At 48.6% G+C, this 18618-nt stretch overlaps 1 protein-coding gene across 6 annotated transcripts in view; it reads left to right on the top strand.

Annotated features, from left to right (window-relative positions):
* The window catches only part of CPNE2 (copine 2), a 153407-nt gene extending 145455 nt beyond the window's left edge, over positions 1-7952 (top strand). For 5 of the 6 annotated variants that reach the window (XM_007070575.4, XM_043525982.1, XM_037878210.2 and 2 more), the window contains 2 exons: positions 6140-6376; positions 7396-7952. In XM_007070575.4, coding sequence (XP_007070637.2) covers positions 6140-6376; positions 7396-7503 — 345 coding nt within the window. In that variant the 3' untranslated portion in view covers positions 7504-7952. Of the gene's footprint in view, positions 1-2610; positions 2746-6139; positions 6377-7395 lie in introns of those variants that run through there. The other variant, XM_037878212.2, reaches the window with a different exon arrangement.
* The last annotated feature ends 10666 nt before the right edge of the window (positions 7953-18618 follow it).

Below are 18618 nucleotides of genomic sequence, written 5' to 3'. Positions count from 1 at the left end.
TCTAGGACCTGCATGTCCTTTTGTTGCATACAGATCTGTGCAGGCCATCCGATAGGTGTTATGGAGTTGTGACCCCTGCAAAATACTTCAAAAACGGTGGCCCTTCTCTTTGACCAGCCCTCTGTAGCATTGGCTCAGAGTTCTGAGAGATTTTTCTCTCAGACTGTGACCTTGCACAGCTGCTGTGTCGCTGAGGAACAATGAAACTAGCATCCACAAGGGCGAGATTCACAAACACTGGGAGACGAAGCTTTCTCGGCACCTGGCCTGGATCTGCAGAGCTCACGTCTCCAAGAGCTTGGAATGAGCATGGACCTTACTGCTTTCCCAGCAAAGAGCTAAAGCTCACTGCTTCAATTCCGCTTTCCTGTGATAGGGGAGTGATGGTAGGGGAAGGCAAATAGGGAGAGACATGTTCCAAATCCAACTGAAGGTGACAAAGAAGTTTTTTCACCCTACCTATAGTTGTGGGGGACGTCAGAGATTTTGCGTCTCCACCATGACAACTGCAAAGTTTTGACTAGTGGATCACCTCTTGGTGATGGACAGTCTGACTGAATTCAAGCTTCCTCCCCTTGGAGAGTGTTGGGTATCTCTCACTCCATCTTCATGAATAGGACTGCTCAGATCCATGGCAGTACCAAGTTCCATGGATACAGTATCAAAGAGGATCTGGGGATCTTTTGGCTAAGTCTGACTAGGTTTCGTTGATGGCGTTTTGGGATGTATCTGTCAGATGGACCTTTGTAAAAGCCATTGGGGAGAGCTTGGTTCTGATACTGATGAGGCTGTTTAATGCTTCTCTTTTTTAAGGCAGGGTGCCACTTATCCCATAAGCGGTTAGTCTTGACACGAATCAATATCCACCATATCTTGAACCTCCCTCTCTGGGGAAGATTATTGAGAAGATCAATATTAGCAGGTCTACACTAGCATCCTCGAAATTCTCCCTGTATCCTTTTTCCTTGTAAACCTAGTCTCACTCTAGCATGGAGACCACACCGGACTTTTGGTTCCCCTGTCAGTGAACAAAGATCAGCCATCTATGTTCCCAGACTGTTCAGTAGTTCTAGATGTGCTTGACCATAAGGACATAAGTGGATGGGATTGCTTTGGAGTAGAATCTGCTCATCCCTCTCAGGGGTGCTGAGAGGCAATCACTGATCTCCTCTGAGGGCTCTCTTGTGGGGTTCCGTCACCCATCCCGTCTGATGGGTGCCAGGCTGCTGGGGAAGACTGATGGTTAGATATGTGGGCTGCAGCAGCATCCATTTGCTGCTGATCCTCAGCTCCCTTTGTCATAGAACCTGGATTCTGCACTCTACTTACTTTACCCAGAGCCCCTTGATGCAAGTTGGGTGAATTGAGCTTTATCCAGACAACAGAGGTGATGCTGGAAGGAAGGGGACAAATGTCTGGAGGTATTGAGAGGCTGGGACTGATCACTCTGTAAAGAAGGGCATAGCAGGCCTTAGTCTTAGCAGATTGCAATCTTGAGGTCGTATTGGGTCCATTAGTGCTCTTGGTCTCCAAAGCTGGCTCATAATACTACTGCCATCTTCAGCTGATCCAGAAGCTGCTTGGCCCTTCCTCTCTGAAGTGGACCATACCACAATTATCCACTTCCAGGCTGGCCTGCTGTAATGAGCCTTCTTGGGGCTACCTTTGAAAGCCTATTTCACCTAAAGGTCCAGTTCAGCAAGGTGCCAAGTCCCTTCAAATCCCATCGATTTCAATAAGCGCCATGGGTGCTCAGCGCCTTGCAGGATCAAGCCCCTGGTGGAGAATGCAGCTGCCTGGTTATTAAATGAGCCAGGACAATGCAAGCATTCTGCACTGGCTTCCTAGTGACCTTCAGGGGCAATGGAAGTGGTCCTGTCTACACAGTGGCTCTGGTCCCTGATAGCTTCCAGACTCCTTTATACCCCACTGAGGCAGTAACGGACCACTAGAAAGCTCTTGCTATCTTCCCAGAAAGCTGAACCCCAGAAGGCAGGCCATAGGGCCTTCTCAGAGGGGAGCCCTTACTTGGAACTCTCCAAAGTAGAAGAAGCAGTGCAAGATACATCAGGAAGTGTCATTGCAGTTGACAAGGAATGGTAGCTGGAGTGAGGCTCAGCCTTCTTTTGTAGCTGTATCAGTTAAGCAGTTTGAAGCTTGTCTGTTTAATGTCCATAACCAAACATGATACGGTGGGGCGGTTTGTGCATGAATAGATACATACATATGCGCAAAGCTAGCACCAGTAATTATACCAAGAAACACAGGTGCTACCAACCCTCATGCTTCAGGGCATAATTCAATCACCAGGTGGGGTCAGGAAAAAATTTCCCCTTCCTGGGAAAGCATTGCACAATTAAGCATATCACTGTGAGTTTGTGCCTTCCACCTAAACACATGGATTTGGGTGTTACTAATAAACTAGACTCTATGGGTCCCATTGGTCTGATCTAATCGTAGGTCTGTGTTAGTAAGCCTTTTCCAAGCTCAGGTGAACTGTGTTTTTTACTTATATGGGGTTTGTTTCTCATGAAGAGAGTGAGTCTGGTCTGAAATGCAGTCAAACCCTGGCACACGGGCTCAGTCCTCTGTGTTTTACTGGCAATTTAGGGAGTACCAGAAGCAGCCGAATGATAACTGACTTGACTGGGATTTCTACATTTCTGCACCAAAGTTTTGCCTTAACTAGAAGTGACCTGGAGAGCAGGGCCTCTGTCTCAAGCTGTTACATCTCCATTGGCAGCGCTGGAGGTTGATGGGAGAGAAATCACAGCTCTTGCTCTGTCAGGTAATCTCTTCCGGCCTGCTTACCTCCGGTGTAGGAAGTGGGGAAGAGCTCAAATGCTTGTGCATCACTGAGTCATCTTGCACCCCTTGGAATGACGTTGTCATGGAAATGTCATAAGCAAATTCACATCCGCCTTGAGGGTGTCCGACCTCTTTGCAATTGCACAGCCATTTTCACCGGGGGGGTGGGTGTGTGTGTGTGTGTGTGTGTGCACAATCTCACTCACCACAGAACTGCATGGAATCGTTCCGGTGCTGGGTATGACTCACCCTAGACCTGCATGGAATAGTTCTGGTGCTGAATATAGCGAGCAATGTCTGTAAGTCCAGAGGAGTCCTCACCAAGGACATGGGGCTAGGTTTATTTCCGATATAGCTGACTTCATGGCATTTAAATGGAGGATGATGTTGGCCCAGGGAGTTGTTGCTTCGACAGTGCAGCTATAAAGCTCTCTTATCTTTAGAGCATAACACAATGAAGGGTGCCATAAGCTGTGTGGCAGCTAAAAATCTTAGCTGAAAACCAAGGGAGATGTACCTGAGCTCTGCACTACTTTGCTCCCAGGGGAGAGGCAGGCTCTGTGCCGGAGTTTAGCTCTACAGCAGCCAGGGTTAAAACTGCGAGAGCAGGGGCTAGAAGAGTAAAACCCCTTCACACGCCCTTCTCCTGCCCGCACTATCAAACTGGCTGCACCCCTGGAGTTTTGCACCTTCAGAATGAGCAGCTTCAGGGGTGCCTAGCGCCAGCTGCAGGTTTTGCACATGTAAAGCCAAGTTCTGGGGGCGCCCTTTGGATGGGCTCACTTGGAAATTTTGGCCCGAACAGTCGATAATCCGGTGACTTTAAAAATTAAGATGCTTGGAAATGTTTGAAGCAGGTTAAAATTCAGGGGTGCCAAAGCGTGGCTGGTAACCCCTTTAACTCTTAAAATGAGTCTCTGAGTCGAAGGGACGGGTGGTGCTCGTTGAGGCAGTTTCATTAGCCAGTAGGATGAGTGTCTTGGCGGTGCACTGTACACCAGTGGGAAGACCCATGACAGACATCGTTACACCTGCATCTGAACAGGGATTGGGTGCATCCCTAGGCTGCTTAATAGTAGTGTATTTGGAGGCAAAACCCCCACTTGGGTTTGACTCAGTAACGTTGCAGGGAGCATTCTCGCTCCACAATTGTGGATATTTCCCCAAATCTGACACACAGTCCATGTATTTCTTATCCCTCCCCCGTCTTCCCGGTGAGCTGCACTAGTTAATCTCCAAGCTTTCTATCGGTGGTCAGCAGGGACTGAACGGGAATTTAGATCTCACTTCCCTCTTCTGTTTTACTTCCTGCCAAATAAGCAGCGCTCCTGTAGCCACAGCCCTGGGGACACACCTGTGTTGTTTTGAATAGAATTAGAACCGTTTTGTTTTTTTTTCTTTTAGAAACAATGTAATGACCCAGTGGGAGTGGGGAAAGTTGACCGTAAACAGTTGAGTTGGAACCATGTGTTTGCTCACTGCTGTAGCATCAGGACCTGGCTGTTACTGGGTGACGTTCACCCCCGGGCAGAGGGTCGGCACACAGCCCGTGGACTCCTGGTGGGATCCCAGAGCTTGGGCTCCTGCCCGAGCCTGCTCATTTACATTGCAATTTTACAGCCCCATAAGCCAGAGTCAGCTGACATGGGCCAGCTGCATCTGTTTAATTGCAGTGTAGACATACACCTCAGGCCATTGTAAGCCCTTTATTGAGAGCTGAAGTGATACTTGGGCCATTTGTTGATACTTGGGCCATTTGTTGGCTTTCTGCTCAGAGTGATTTTGCCCTTGGTGAATAGAATGGATGGAATTTGCGTAGTCCAGTCAATAGCATAGAAAGCTGGGGGAGATGTGGACTGTCTAGCACAGTGAATCGGTAATGGGCTATGGAGAAGAGCAGTGTAAATTACCAGGTTTGGTTTGTCTGGGTTTTGGCTCATGTTGCTTCTCACACCCCTTGAGCAAACTTGAATCTTGGACTCCTTGTGATGGAGGCAAAACTCACACTGAAATGGGGCAAGTTTTGTTAATAATAATCTCTAGCTCTTCTCATCAGTACAGCTCAAAGCGCTTTATACAGGAGGCCAGGATCACTGTCCCCATTTTACAAATGGGAAAACTGAGGCTTAGAGACTTGCCCAAGGTCACCCCTCAGGCCAGTGTCAGAGCTGGGACTAGAACTCAAGTATCCCGAGTCTCAGTCTAGTGCACTATCCACTTCGCCACACTGCCTCCCCAAAGCAGTTGAACACTGTGCATCGCATACCGGATCCCAGGGGCTCACAAGAGTTGGTTTCACCCAGGGGATCCACTAATGGTTCTGCTACAGGTATCTAATATTTATCAAATGTCCACTTAACAAAGATTAAACGGCCACAGCTCTCACCTGTTTGTCTTAATGGGACAAACACAGGCAATAAGCAATACAAGAGGAAGGGAAGAGGGTGAGAGCGAGTAAAGATCACGAGAATTGTACTAAGTTTCATAGGAGACTCAGAACCAGTTGTGCCAAGGTGCATTTGGAATGCTTGGAAAACCAACCAGCTTCTAGGCAGGTGTCACCTGGGAACTAGATAGTTCTTAGAAGCCGGGAGATGGGTGCGGTAGAGGGCGCTAACCCATGGGTGGCTTCAGTCTCAGGGCTTTCCTCCGGGTGAGTCAGCCATTGCTAGTGGAGATGTGGGAAGGCTGGGAGCAAATGTCCAGAGGGTCAGTGAGGAAAACCATAAGGGAGGTGACTGGGTGGGTGACCAGTGACCAGGAGGGATCTTGGCTTGAGCCTCTTCCTGATGGAAGGGTGGTTGCAGGAGTGTAAGGCAACAAGGAGGAGACCAAGTCTCCTGGCGAATGATGAGGAGAGAGGTCTGAGGAGATGAGTAAGGGGCCTACAGGGCTTCAGAGCAGTGGGTTGATGGAGGATGGATATAGCTGGATGGGATGGTGGACCGTGAGGAGACACTGGCCCAAATTTTCTGAAATAGGAGCCTAAAGTTAGGTTGCAGAGTTCATGTTCAGGCACCTACGGGTGGGGTTTTCAATGTGATGTAGGAGCGCAAGTCCCACTGAAAGTGAATCTCATTGAGAGTCAGTGGCGCTTATGCTCCTAAATCACTTAGGCTCTTGACTTGCCCATATCATATGGGAAAGGCATCTGCAATCTCTCAGCACTGCAATCGCCCAGTCACATGGACTGGGGCTGTGTTCATGTTAACTCTTTCCTCTCCCCCTCGAGCAAGTCTTTGGGGGGCGTGCATGGGGCTGGGAGAAGCCTGGAGCCGATAACCTACCCGCAGCGCCGCGGCTGATTTCACTCTCGGCTCTGTCTCCCCAGCAATACTTCATCCTCCTGATCATCACGGACGGCGTCATCAGCGACATGGACGAGACGAGACACGCCGTGGTGCAGGCCTCCAAGCTGCCCATGTCCATCATCATCGTGGGGGTGGGCAACGCGGACTTTGCAGCCATGGAGTTCCTGGATGGGGATAACCGCGTGCTCCGGTCTTACACCGGCGAGGAAGCCATGCGGGACATTGTGCAGTTCGTGCCCTTCCGCGAGTTCCGCAGTGTAAGTGCAGGCGGCTTTGCTGTGCCCGCCAGACCCGGTCCGTTTCCAGCAGGGTGTAAGTCAGCCACAGAGACCCGGCCCAGAGGGGAAATGCCCCAGAACTGGCGTGCTCTGTTTATTTCCCTAGTTAAAGAAGAGGGGACAGGCTCATACGTTTCGTGCTGTACAGAATTCTAGGTACGCACTCCCAGCTCAGGGTCAGAGTTCAAGTCCTCTTGCTAGACTGGGAGTCCTACCCAGTTCTCAGGTGGTGCATTGCTGCAGAGGAGACGTGAACCCAGGGGACGTTACTGGCATTTTCCAGACTGCCAGCGAAGTCAAAGCGCAGATAAGCGTGAGTCTGGGCAGCAAGGCTTGGCACTTGCATCTGTTTTGCAGGCCGGAGCGTAAGTGATGCTGCCCAAGCTCACAAAGCAGGTTGGTGGCAGGGCTGGGGTTATAACCTGGAATCCCTGTCTCTCAGTCCTGGGCCACAACCACTCAGCAATTCTGCCTCCTCTGCATAGAAGCTTTTCAGACTCCATCGGGGCTAAGGTGAAGTTCCTGCTATCCAGCGAGCAATCCCATACAATAGCGCTGTGAGGATAGTCCCGGTGTCCGGGCCATCATCCCGTCTCCCTGCAGAGCAGCTGCTGTTGCCCAAGGCTGTGTGAGGGCTATTCGCGAGTGCGTAATGCATGCTACGCAGTCACTGCAGGGTAACTGTCTGACTCAACACTCTAAGTGCTTTGGGATGCCAGGAGAAAGAGAGGCAGGATACCAAGGCACATTCTCTAATATCAGCCCCGCTGGCCTCCATTGTAGTGGTGAGTGGGCGTGATCCAAAGCCACCGTGGCAACTGTTACCTTCTCTACCAGCACCTGGGCTTGCATGAAAACCTGGTAACCGTAGGTGGGCCTACACCCACCCTGGTAATTGTACATGGGCCTTAATACCAGTCCAGTGACCCGCTGGGGCAGCTGCTGGGCACAAGTGACGACAATAAATCATTTGGCCTGTTTGTTCTTTTTTTATACAGGCACCTAAAGAAACTTTGGCCAAAGCGGTGTTGGCAGAACTCCCCCAGCAAGTCGTTCAGTATTTCAAGCATCAAAATCTGCCTCCCCTCAGCTCGGAGCCAGTGTAGGGCTGAGAGCGTCGGTGTTGTCTGCATGTTGCCGATTTCCAGAGGGTGCATGTCTCACATGCTTTTAAACCTTTGTACTCTTTTAATTTAATTCGTTTATTTTATTAAAAACTCTCCAACCCGGAGAAGCCGCTAGATTGGCGTTGTACGTTCCTGGGCCAGGGTAACGGTCGCAGGCTGAACGGAGACCTCTCCTGCCTCCCTCCCGTCACTTTTAAGTATTGAAGGCACTTTGTATAATTTTAGTGGAATGGGATTAAAATTTTTACAGATCAGAACTTGCTTTTTTCCAAACAACAAAATGTTTAATATATTATCACCCACTCCTGTGTATAGATCACGTATCTGTGTTGTACCCATAACTCTCTCATGCTCTATGGTCATTTTTATACTGTGTACATGTTATATTTGTTATACTCAGGTTAATAAAGAAACTCAGATATTTAAAAGCCAGGCCTGGGTCTGTTGTTTGGGTTCAGTGCAGAAAGGCCTCTTAGCGCCCTGTACAGCATTTAATGCTGGCTGCCTTGCTCTGTCGGGGTAATCGTGCGAATATCTTACTCCTCCTTTAGCAAGAACATTCCCTGGTTGGGTCTCACCCTTGCCTGTATCTTAAATGGTTGACTGGGGCCCTGATTCAGCAAAACATTGAAGCAAGCGCTTAAGTCCCTTTGACTTCAGTGGCTCTGAAGCATGTGATTAAAGCGAAGCACAAGTGTGGAAGTGTTTTGCTGAATTCAGATGGACTTAAGCAGATGCTTAATTTTAATTACGTGATTAACTTCGTGACTGGGTCTTCTGTCTGACCGAGATTGATGTTTAAGGGGGCCCCATCTTTTGTTTGGTCAGCACCTAGCACAGTGGGGTCCCTGACTAGAACAATAATAGTGATAGTGTCGGAGCATCTTGTACACATTTCATGTATCAACCCTCACAACACCCCGGCAAGGTAAGACAGCAGTGTAAAGAGGGGAAACTGAGGCACATCAAGGCGAAGTGATTTGCCCCATGGTCACCCAGGGAGTCTGTGGAAGAGCCAGGAAGTTGCCCCTAGATCTTTTGAGTGTCAATCCAGTGCCTTAGCCAGATGGCCGTCCTACCTATGTCTAGCATGTAGACATTGAAGTAGAAGAATAAAGAGGAGTCTAAATACTCTAAACAAAAGTGACCTCCGCTCTTCCTTCTAAGGGTGCAGCCGTTGGCCTTGCATTATTTTTCCCTTCAGGTCTTTTGCCCCTGAGCGCAGGATGTGCGTGGCTGTGGAATGGCTTCCAGCCAGACCCAAGGGTGTGTCCGACCGCTTTCAGAGCGCAGTGCAAAACCCGTCGGGTATGCAGGTCCCCCCTGAGTGACTCCAGCAGCAGAACGCCCCCTCCCCCCCTTTTCTCATGGAGCTATGCAGAATTCCTCGCCGGCAGTACCAGCAGCTGAAACCCAGAACGGCCGTGCAAGGTGGCCTTTATGGACACTTCTTGCTCGTACGTAATGCCCCGGTCTCCCTGCCATGGGTATGGCAGCGACACACAGATCTGTCCTGCCAGGTGTGCGTCTTGCACTTGGTCTAGCTGGAAGTCTGACCTTGGGAAACGGTGAGTCACTGCACGTCTCCTCGCTCCGCGGCACGCTGCTGTTTCGACAGGGACGTCTCTCCTGACGCGCGTGGCTCTGGTTCTCGTTGTGCTGTAAAACCTTGATTCCATGCAGTAACCTCGGAGCCTGTCGTTAGAGTAACTGGAGAGGCCCTGCGCCCTTCCCCCAGATCCAGGCCGCTCCACGGGGAGGCCTCTGATATTAAACCAATGACTCTACGTGAGCTAGGCCGAAAGGCCTCTCAGAGGCAATAACGCCGCTGATGTTGCAATGCGAAGGGTCGCCCTGGCTTATTTGGCAGCTTTTTCACCTCTGGGGCCAAAAGTGTGTCGGTCTCCCCCAGGAGCAGTTCTTCGTTCCCAGCGCGGTGATGCTGGTGGAGCAGGAGGTGGGCCTGGTGGGGGACGCTGGTAAACCTTGCTGCCTCTCAGGGAATGTCTGGACGGAAGCTTTCAGACTGATCAGGAACTGAGCCATGAGTCAGGCCGCCCTCCAGATAAAACCGTCCCGAATGGCACAGCTTGTGGGCTGAGCGCATGCAGCTACCGTCCGCCTACCCCCTCATTGCACTCTTGGGATCTGCCCTATTGCTCTCTCTGAGTCCCTCGGGGGGGGAATGGCCTTTCCTGCGCAGTGCACTGGAGAAAGCCAGGCTCTATTTTTACTCTAGCCAGGCAGTTGCGTCCAAGCGGAGTAAATCGTCACCCAGCCTGCAACAGCCGGAGATGCGCTCTTAAGACCAAAGCGTAGCGTCAGCTCAAACAAGGGAGCCCAGTGAGTGGCAGCCCTCGCTCCCTTGCAGAATCCCCTCCCAAACGCGCGCCCCTCGCTTTACTGGCCCGCCAGCGCTCCCTGACTGGCGGGTTCTTTGCCCTATTGTCAGCTGCCTCGCCCCGCCCTCAGGAACCTAAAGGAACTGGAGGGGTGGAGGCAGCTTCCTTTGGGCAAAGCAGCAGCCGGACCTGAGACAGGAGAGCGGGTCTATGCAGTGCCACGCCCCGGCAGTGAAGAAGGCTGTCAGTGGCAGGGGAGACAGGCGTGCCGGGGGGGGCCACTTGGCTCCTTCCCTTCATGCTCTGCTTTGTTTCGTTGTCCCCAGGTTCCTGGTGCCAAGCCCTGGATTCTGCTCTGGTGAGTCTCATTCACAGTTAATTGCAGATGATTACCTGTCTGATGATACCAACACCTGTAGCATTTCCATCCAGCATGTCCCTTGGCAAGAACCTTTCATTGCCTGCTCCTGTGGGGTGGCTACCGAGGTTTCCTTGTGCTAAGGAGCAGGCACTTACTGTATGCAGTTGGATAGAGAGGAAGGATGGTCCAGTGGGTAAGATGCTAGACTAGGATTTGGAAGACTTGCTCTGCCACAGACTTCCTGTGTGACCCTGGGCAAGTCACTTAGTCTCTCAGTGCCTCAGTTCCCATCTGTACAATGGGGATGATAGCACTGCCCTGCCTCACAGGGGTGTGAGGAGAAATGCATTGTAGCTGGAGAGGTGCTCAGATGGTACGGTAATGGGAGACATTAGGTGTGTTTTCCTGTGTTCCTATCTGTGTACTATGCCATGATGCTACGGGGAATGACCTGGCTTTACCATTTGGCTGTTAAATTGATTTAGCAAGGTGCAACCTTGGGACCTTCACAACTCTCTGCCCATCCCTTGCTGAAGGGGGAAGCACCTATGCGTAACTCCCTCTTTTGTACTCCCTCCTGTATTTTGTTTTCTTGGACTTCTGTGCTTATCAGGAAGTGTCTCTAAGGTGGGGGGCTTGAGCTAGATTTGTATTTATTCTGTAACCAAAGACACTTGATTGACACCACAATTTACCCTTTACTGGGGTCCAAAAGGCTAGATAGAAGGGTTACCCAGATCTGCAATTCCCTTTGCAAGTGATCTTTGCAGGGCAGAAGGCCTAGTGGGTAGAATACTGGACTGGGACTGAGGAGACCTGCAAAATGAGGATATGATGCTGCCATCCTTTGTCAGGTGCTTTGAGATCTACTGACAGAAACACTGCAGAAGAGCTACGTGGGGTTAGTATTTATTTATTTATGTATACATACCAGATGTGCCTAGAGGCTCCAGCTGAGATCAGGGTCCCACTGTGCTATGCTTTGTACCGACATATCCTGTCCTAGAGAACTTACAATCTAAATAGCCTCTGTAACACCATTTCTGCTCCATATTTTCCTTGAAGATGACGCCTTGGAAGAGCGATCTGGTGTGCTGGGTCACACTATCTTACTCTTTCTATGCCATGGAAACAACCATGCCAGTCCTATCATATTTTATACGTTATCTAAACTCTCTGACTGCTTTCCCAGTAAATACCTTGCATGCCAGAGCATGCAGTTACTCCCATGGCCACTTCTCCTGTAGTGACTAAGGCCCCATTCCTCAAAGGTATTTAGGCTCCTCATTTCCATTAATGTCAATGGAAGTTCGAAATGTAACTACCTTTGCGGGATCTGGCCTGGGGAGCTTACTTCATGAGGCCTTTCATCCGTGAATACGATGCTAGATCTCCCCTCTGCAGCCCCTGAATTAGTAAGTGGCTGGTGCGCTGTGGCTGGTTACGGAAATCCTGTGGTGTTCTGCCCTTTTCTTTTGTGTTTCAACAAGTCCTCCACGTTCAGCTCTGCTCTGAACGGCGACGGTGCCAAAAAGGCTGCTGTCGTAGGCAACAGATCTGCTTCTTGTGCCTATTCAGTCACAGCTGCTGCTTTCGGTGCATAAAATCGGGGGTTTGCTGCTTTTTTACGTCTCTCCGCCCTGCAGAGCCAACACGGCCGCTGGGGCGTGAGCTGGACTCTGCCTTCTTGTGCCTCAGCAGAACTGTTTAAGTTCCAATCAGTTGTACCTGTACTTCCCTACTGAAGGGGCTGGGGTGGGGAGATCATGCAGGTGTAACTGAAGACCTAATGTGGCCTGCAGAGACTTGATTGCTGCTGCTGCTAATGCACAAGAAGGAAGGAGTCCAGCTTGATTCTGGGATCCCAAGTCAAGCGGTCAGTTTGCCAGTTGGGGGGGGAACACCCTTTGTAACTTGTGAATGGTGCATCTTGGTGCTGAAATCATTGACCCGCATTGAAGAGGCAACCCCTCACGGGGCCACCTACAAGCAGGTGTCCCTTGTAGAGCTGCACACTTGAACTCCTTTAGGTTCCAAGGATGGCTAGACAGGCTCCTCCCAAGAGTCCCGACTTGGCTTCAGCCAGAGAGCTCTTCACTCCTCCCCACGCTAGGAGCCCCTACTGTACCCCTGAAACCTGGCCCAAAGTCACGACCTGCAGCCAGTGGAATTACGAGGCTGAACTGGGCCCCTACGGGGTTATTTTTGTTCTGGCTTTGGAAGCTGTGACCGGGGTCCTAGTGGGGGCCAGCTGTGGTACTCAATTAGGTTGAATTGCAAAGAATGGGGCAGACAATCCCCCAAAAAGCTGGTGGATATTCCAATACTTAGATTTACCAAGCCAGCATAAACCAGCTTCTTTATTACCTCACTGTTTACTCAGAAGTCCGAACAACACAGTTCTCTTAAAGTGATCCAGCCTCAGGCCTCCGTCCAGGTACCCACGTCAAATATGATGATTTCTGAAAATCTTATTTTATCATATAAAAGAAAAGGGTCTACCAATCCCCAAGGATCGGACACATCACCTCCTAGGTTAACGAATGTTTCAGATCTTACCCAAATGCACGGTACAGCCAATTCTTATTAACTAAACTAGAAGACAAGAGAGCGAGTATGATTAAAAGATCAATATGCAGACAGGCATGATTTCAATCCATTGAGGTTCAGATTCATAACCGAGATGGTGAGCTTTCTAGTTGCAAAGAGTTCCTTTAGAATTCAGTTCATAGGTTATAGTCCAATGTCCATATCTCGTATTCAGGGCGTACCAGCATAACTGGGACCTCAGTCTTGCAATTCCAACTTCCCCGATGAAGCTTAAGCAGTCCTGAAATGACAGAATCAGGACCCACGGATCTTTCATACAGTTTTCTAGCATCCACTTGACCACACAGTCCTGGTTAAACAATAGGCTTTTGATGTAAACTTCTGCTTTCTAAACACCACCAGTAATTAGTTACACAAATTAACATAGGGCAATTTACCCATTAGGCAGTCTATTACAAACTTCAAAGAGACATACAAACAATGACATTATTTTACCCTAACCAATTTATTTGAGCATAAGCTTTCGTGAGCTACAGCATCCGATGAAGTGAGCTGTAGCTCACGAAAGCTTATGCTCAAATAAATTGGTTAGTCTCTAAGGTGCCACAAGTACTCCTTTTCTTTTTGCAAATACAGACTAACACGGCCGTTACTCTGAAACCTGTCATTATTTTACCCAAGATTCATTGAAATGTTAATATTCCCTTTTGATCTCTGAGTCAATAATTATAGTTAGACAAGAACTGTCTGTTTACAGGTAGCATCTAATCTAATCGAGATACACGCAATTAGTATTACTTCTAACAATACAGGTTTGCATTTCAAAGTTCTAGCCTATTTAGCATGAATGGCCCTCATTACCATTCACATACCTTGTAACATGACTTCAAAGGTGGGCTTTGGGTCATTCAGCCTGCAGGCTGGTTAACCCTTTCTGGCCATGTGTCACAGATCCCCTTTATTTCCTTTCTCCAGTTAGTCTGTGCACATGACTCCTTCCTGCATGTGCTACTGAAGGTCCCCAAGGCAAATGACACCCACCCAGACACACTCCTCCTCCCTGCCTGGGATCCTTAAGTGGTGGTGTCATATGATGCATCTTGGATGGGGAGAATAAGGAGACTAGGCGTGGGTGGGTGAGATTCTGTGGCCTGCATTGTGCAGGAGGTCAGACTAGAGGATCATAATGGTCCCTTCTGACCTTAATATCTATGAGTCTAGAGGACCCCACTGTTCAGACCATGCTGCCTTATTGAATAAGGCAGATGAATGAAGCATTGGTCCCTTCAGCTTGGATAACGAAGTGGGAGATGGCTGCAGGCTAATTTAGAACACATGCCCAGACAGACTCTTTCGCTGCCCATGGGAGTGAAGACGTGGAGTGCCGTCCCCCTCTCCTGGGCTTCTCTCTGATGAGTAACGGGAAATGGGTGGGAGTGTAAAGCTTCTGGCCTTAGATCTGTGTCAGATGCAGAGCAGGGAGAAGGGAGGACGTTATTGCCAGCTCTCAGTTTACACAAGTCCCTTTCAAAAGGACACACGCAACCAGATTCATCATCTCTTCTGCACTCCCCGATCAGCTGCGGGGTCACCACACTGCACCCCCCCGTTTCCTCTAGCAAAGACCTTGGGGTTGCCTAATGACTGTGTGTGTTTGTTCTGTGATGATGTACACATTTTTATACACTTGATCAGAATGTGTTTATCACATGGGCAAATCATGATGGGGCCTTCCTTAAACGACTCATTTCTTAGCTTTTGAGTTCCTGGTTGTTTGTTTTTCCCCTGAATGGTGCAGTCTATGCTGTCACTTAGTAACCTTAACATTTTGATTAGCGAGGACATGCCTGTTATGAGATGGTTTTATTGCATCTGAAGGGAACTTAAATATGAAGGCATGGCTCGTTATACATCACAATAAGGGTAGCAAAGGCCCTGAGTCAGCAAAGCACTTAAGGTTTGTGCCATGCACCCAGCAGGATCTGGCTCTAAAGCCAGCGTAACCAGACCAGAGATGAGAGACCACTCCCCATGTCTGGGCGAGCCTCAGGTAGCCCAGACCCACTTCCCCTCGATGTTGGCATAGCATGGAAATGGGGGCATGACCAAAGAAAAGGGGGTTTAGCTGGGCTGTCTCTAGGCCACATATGTGTTGCCTGACATAAATTCGAGCCATTTTCAGAGCTCCTGCAGTGCTGGGGAATTGGCCTGTATTGAGCAGCATTAACAAAGTGCTAAGGTGAGCTGTGATACGCGCTCACAACCCTCCCGCTCCAGCTAGCTTGTGCTCTGCACAGTGTAGCAACTCCTCAGGATCAGGCCCATAATGGGTTTAATTGTGTAGGGGGATTTCACTTTCTACGTGCTTTTTGGAGCATTGGCCCCACTTCTGGCCCCCAGCCATTAGCCAGTTGGCTTTAGGAATCATCCTGTTTATTTTGATTTTAAAAACAAAAAACCTGAATGCACTTCTCTAGTGATGTCTGACAAGGTTTAATCAATTTCACAGATTAACTCTTAAATTACTTTGCATGCATGTGTTTGAAGCATTGCACTTGCTTTTCAGTTATGCTTTGGCAAGGACTGTGGCTAAACTGAGCCTGCCTCACACTGGGAAGAGAGTTTGGGGTTTCCTTGTCTTTGTTTCAGAGTAACAGCCGTGTTAGTCTGTATTCGCAAAAAGAAAAGGAGTACTTGTGGCACCTTAGAGACTAACCAATTTATTTGAGCATGAGCTTTCGTGAGCTACAGCTCGCTTCATCGGATGCCTACTGTGGAAACTGCCTTGTCTTTGTGGTTTTTTAGCTATTAGAAACTTCTAAGTGATGAAAGATCTGTGCCAGTTGGGAAAAATTGGGCATCTAGCTAATTAGAACCACGTTTTCCAAGAGTTTGTGTGAGCTGTTGATCAGTAAAATGATCTCTTCAGCGCTAATTACTGCTTTGTTCGGTCACTAACTAGATTAACAACCTTTAAAGATAAATTGTAAAACCTGAATTATATTATGAGAACCATTGACAAGCAATCCTCATATCAAACTCTATTAGCCTTGATTTCTTTTCTCCTTAGGCTAAACTGTTTGTAGTGGAAGCTTCCTGTGTCTCCTTGCTGCCCGCAGGAGTAAATACAGTAACAAGCTGGAATGACCATTATTTCTAGCTTGCCTAGTCATCTCTCAACTTGACTGGAGTACTAGCCTTGTTGCCAGCATTTCAGCTGCTTCTTTAGAATGCTGCCATTTTAATGCAAAACTGCTGCTCTTCTCTGCTTATCATGGGCTACTTCGTGCAATCTATTGGCTATTACTTGAGGTAAAAGTCAGAATTGATTTTTAAATGCAGCTCTTAGTTAAGTGCAGGACTTGGTCTAGCTACATAATCCTTGTATGTTATATTGGTCTTTGCAAAAGATGGATCTTAATGAACCATTCAGCTCTTACCCTCCAAACTTTGGAAGAAGGGTGGGAAAGAGGTTTCCAAATAGCTCTAAAAGTGGCTATTTTTTACAATAGGTTGAAACAACTCAAAAGTACCCCCACCCAGACTTTGGGGTGTTCAACTTCCAGATTGGAATCTACAGCTCAGAATCTCCGTTGGTTCTTACAAAGGAAATGATACACATGTTGGCTGCATGCTTCTACTCTGGAAAGGTGTCTTCACCTCTCAAGTCTTAAAATGAACACGGACAAATATTTTTAAGTTTACTATTGCGGAGTCTTTTGATGGATTAGTCACATGCTCTGTAAAGTTATGGCAATGAGAAATTGGCATTTAAAAATAAATGCAGCAACTCGATTACTGAACTGCTACCATGATGTCAAACTTCTCCTGCAGAAGCATTGAACCCAAGGCAATGCATGTCTATTTCCATTCTTTCTGCCTCCACCCTGAAGAGCCACCACTCACTGTTAGATTAGCCAGCTGATTTTCTGCATGTTCTGATTTACTTCCCCCCACCCACACTGTTCCTCCAGCAAATCACTGGGTGCACTTGGAATACACTGCTTTGAAGCACACTAAGGTAAACAGACAGCTTTCCCCTTAGGAGTAAATAAGCTTCCCCTCCAGGAAAGTACTGACACCAGTTCTTCTGAAGATGATCCCCCTCAGAGGCTCTATCAAGTGTTTCACATAATGAAGGGAGCGGACTATTTTGTCAACTTGCAGTTGTGGGTGAAGCGTCACCATTCAAAAAGCAAGCCCAGCACATTTGAGGTGAGGCCCAACAAATCTGCCTGTAGGGCTGATGCAAAGCGCTGTGCACAGTTCTGGCTAACTGTGCAGAAATAGATGGACCACTTGCACCTGCAGCCTCATTATTGCATGCACAATTCATTATGCTTTAAAAAGAGAGTCAGGCCTCTCGTGCAACTTCTGTCCCTTAGCAGCGGAGCGCTCAGGAACCAGTAACTGCAGGGAATGTAAACGAAAGCTAAGTGCTAGGCAGGGACATCCGCTTAGAGCCCGTGGCATGCAAGGTCTTGAGTTGATGCAACATAAGCACGTCAGCCAAAGACAACGCCTGAGGAAACGTGGCAGGTAGCTGGACCTAGAACAACGGGCACTTCTACAGGTTAGGGGGATGTTGGATCCATGTAACCCAAGAGCCACACCCATGAAACGTGAATGGAGTCAAGGGACCTGTTCGGTTCCCTAGGCGTTGCTGTCGGAGATGGTGGGGGGTAGAGAGGCAGCTGAGGAACTGCCCATTTCAGGGAATACGCTTCACGTACAAATAAAATGTGTGGCAGAAGAGGTCATTGCACGGTTAGGGTTTGTGCCTTAAGAAGAAATACCTGGTTTCCTTTGGCCTTCATCAGATCTATTACCTTGTGGGTTCCTCTGGCTTGCTCCATAAGACATCACTTATTCTTTTAGCCTCAGTGTAGACCAAGCTTTGGTCCCATACAATACCATCTTATGTTGGTATAACTACATCGTTCAGGGGTGTGGAAAATCTACACCAATGAGCCAAGCAGATATGCTGACCTAACTCCCGGTGTAACGAGTGCTAGGTCAATGGGAGGGCTTCTGTTGCCATAGCTACCGCCTCGCGGGGAGGTGGAGTACCTAGGCTGACCGAAGCGCTCCCATCAACATAGGTAGTGTCTTTACTGAGCTGTGCCGCGAGTGTCGTCCCACATCCTCACGCACCCTGGGCCTGGTGGAGATCAGAGTTTTAGTGACGTTGAACCTCCCCCCTCATCTGCCTGGTGGAGGCAAGACTTGTAGCTACTTTAAGACATCCTTCTCGTGGAGGAAAGCTGCTAGTCACCACATTTACCAGTATCCCATATCAGTATACATAGAGAGAGGATACACACACAGCCTTGAGCAGAAGGAGGTGAACATTAGATCCATGGGAGTCTTTAACAATTGAAGTTTGGCTTGTTCTGATACAGACAATGCCAAACTTTGTCATCTTCCATCTGAGAAATACAGATGAAGTGCCTACAAAGGGTTTGTCTGTGTACCTGAATTCCTCCTCCTCCTGTATGTTTATATACCTTTGAAGGACAGCAGCATTTATCTGCACCCAAAAAGTTAAGGCTTATCCTACCATTGACAGGGGCAGAGGTTTGAAAAGCTGAATACTTTTGCTTTGGTAAAGCCAGTCAGGTGGGAGGACCATCGGTTGGCACTAACCAGAAAAACTTGATTTTTCTGTTGTCTACTCTCTGGGAAGAGCTCCATTCAGAGTGAGGGTCTTGTGTTGCTGCTGCTTCTTACTTTGTAAGGTGCTGGCATGTGCTGCTCTTTGATCTCATTGATAGGAAGGGGCTGGGCACAGTAGAAAATGCTTAATGGAACAGACTTACCAATTAATTATGAATGGCGAAA

The sequence above is a fragment of the Chelonia mydas genome, chromosome 12 (genome assembly GCF_015237465.2).
Source record: "Chelonia mydas isolate rCheMyd1 chromosome 12, rCheMyd1.pri.v2, whole genome shotgun sequence".
NCBI lineage: Eukaryota > Metazoa > Chordata > Testudines > Cheloniidae > Chelonia > Chelonia mydas.
Note: the sequence above shows the minus strand (reverse complement) of the source record. Positions and strands in the feature narration are given on the sequence as shown.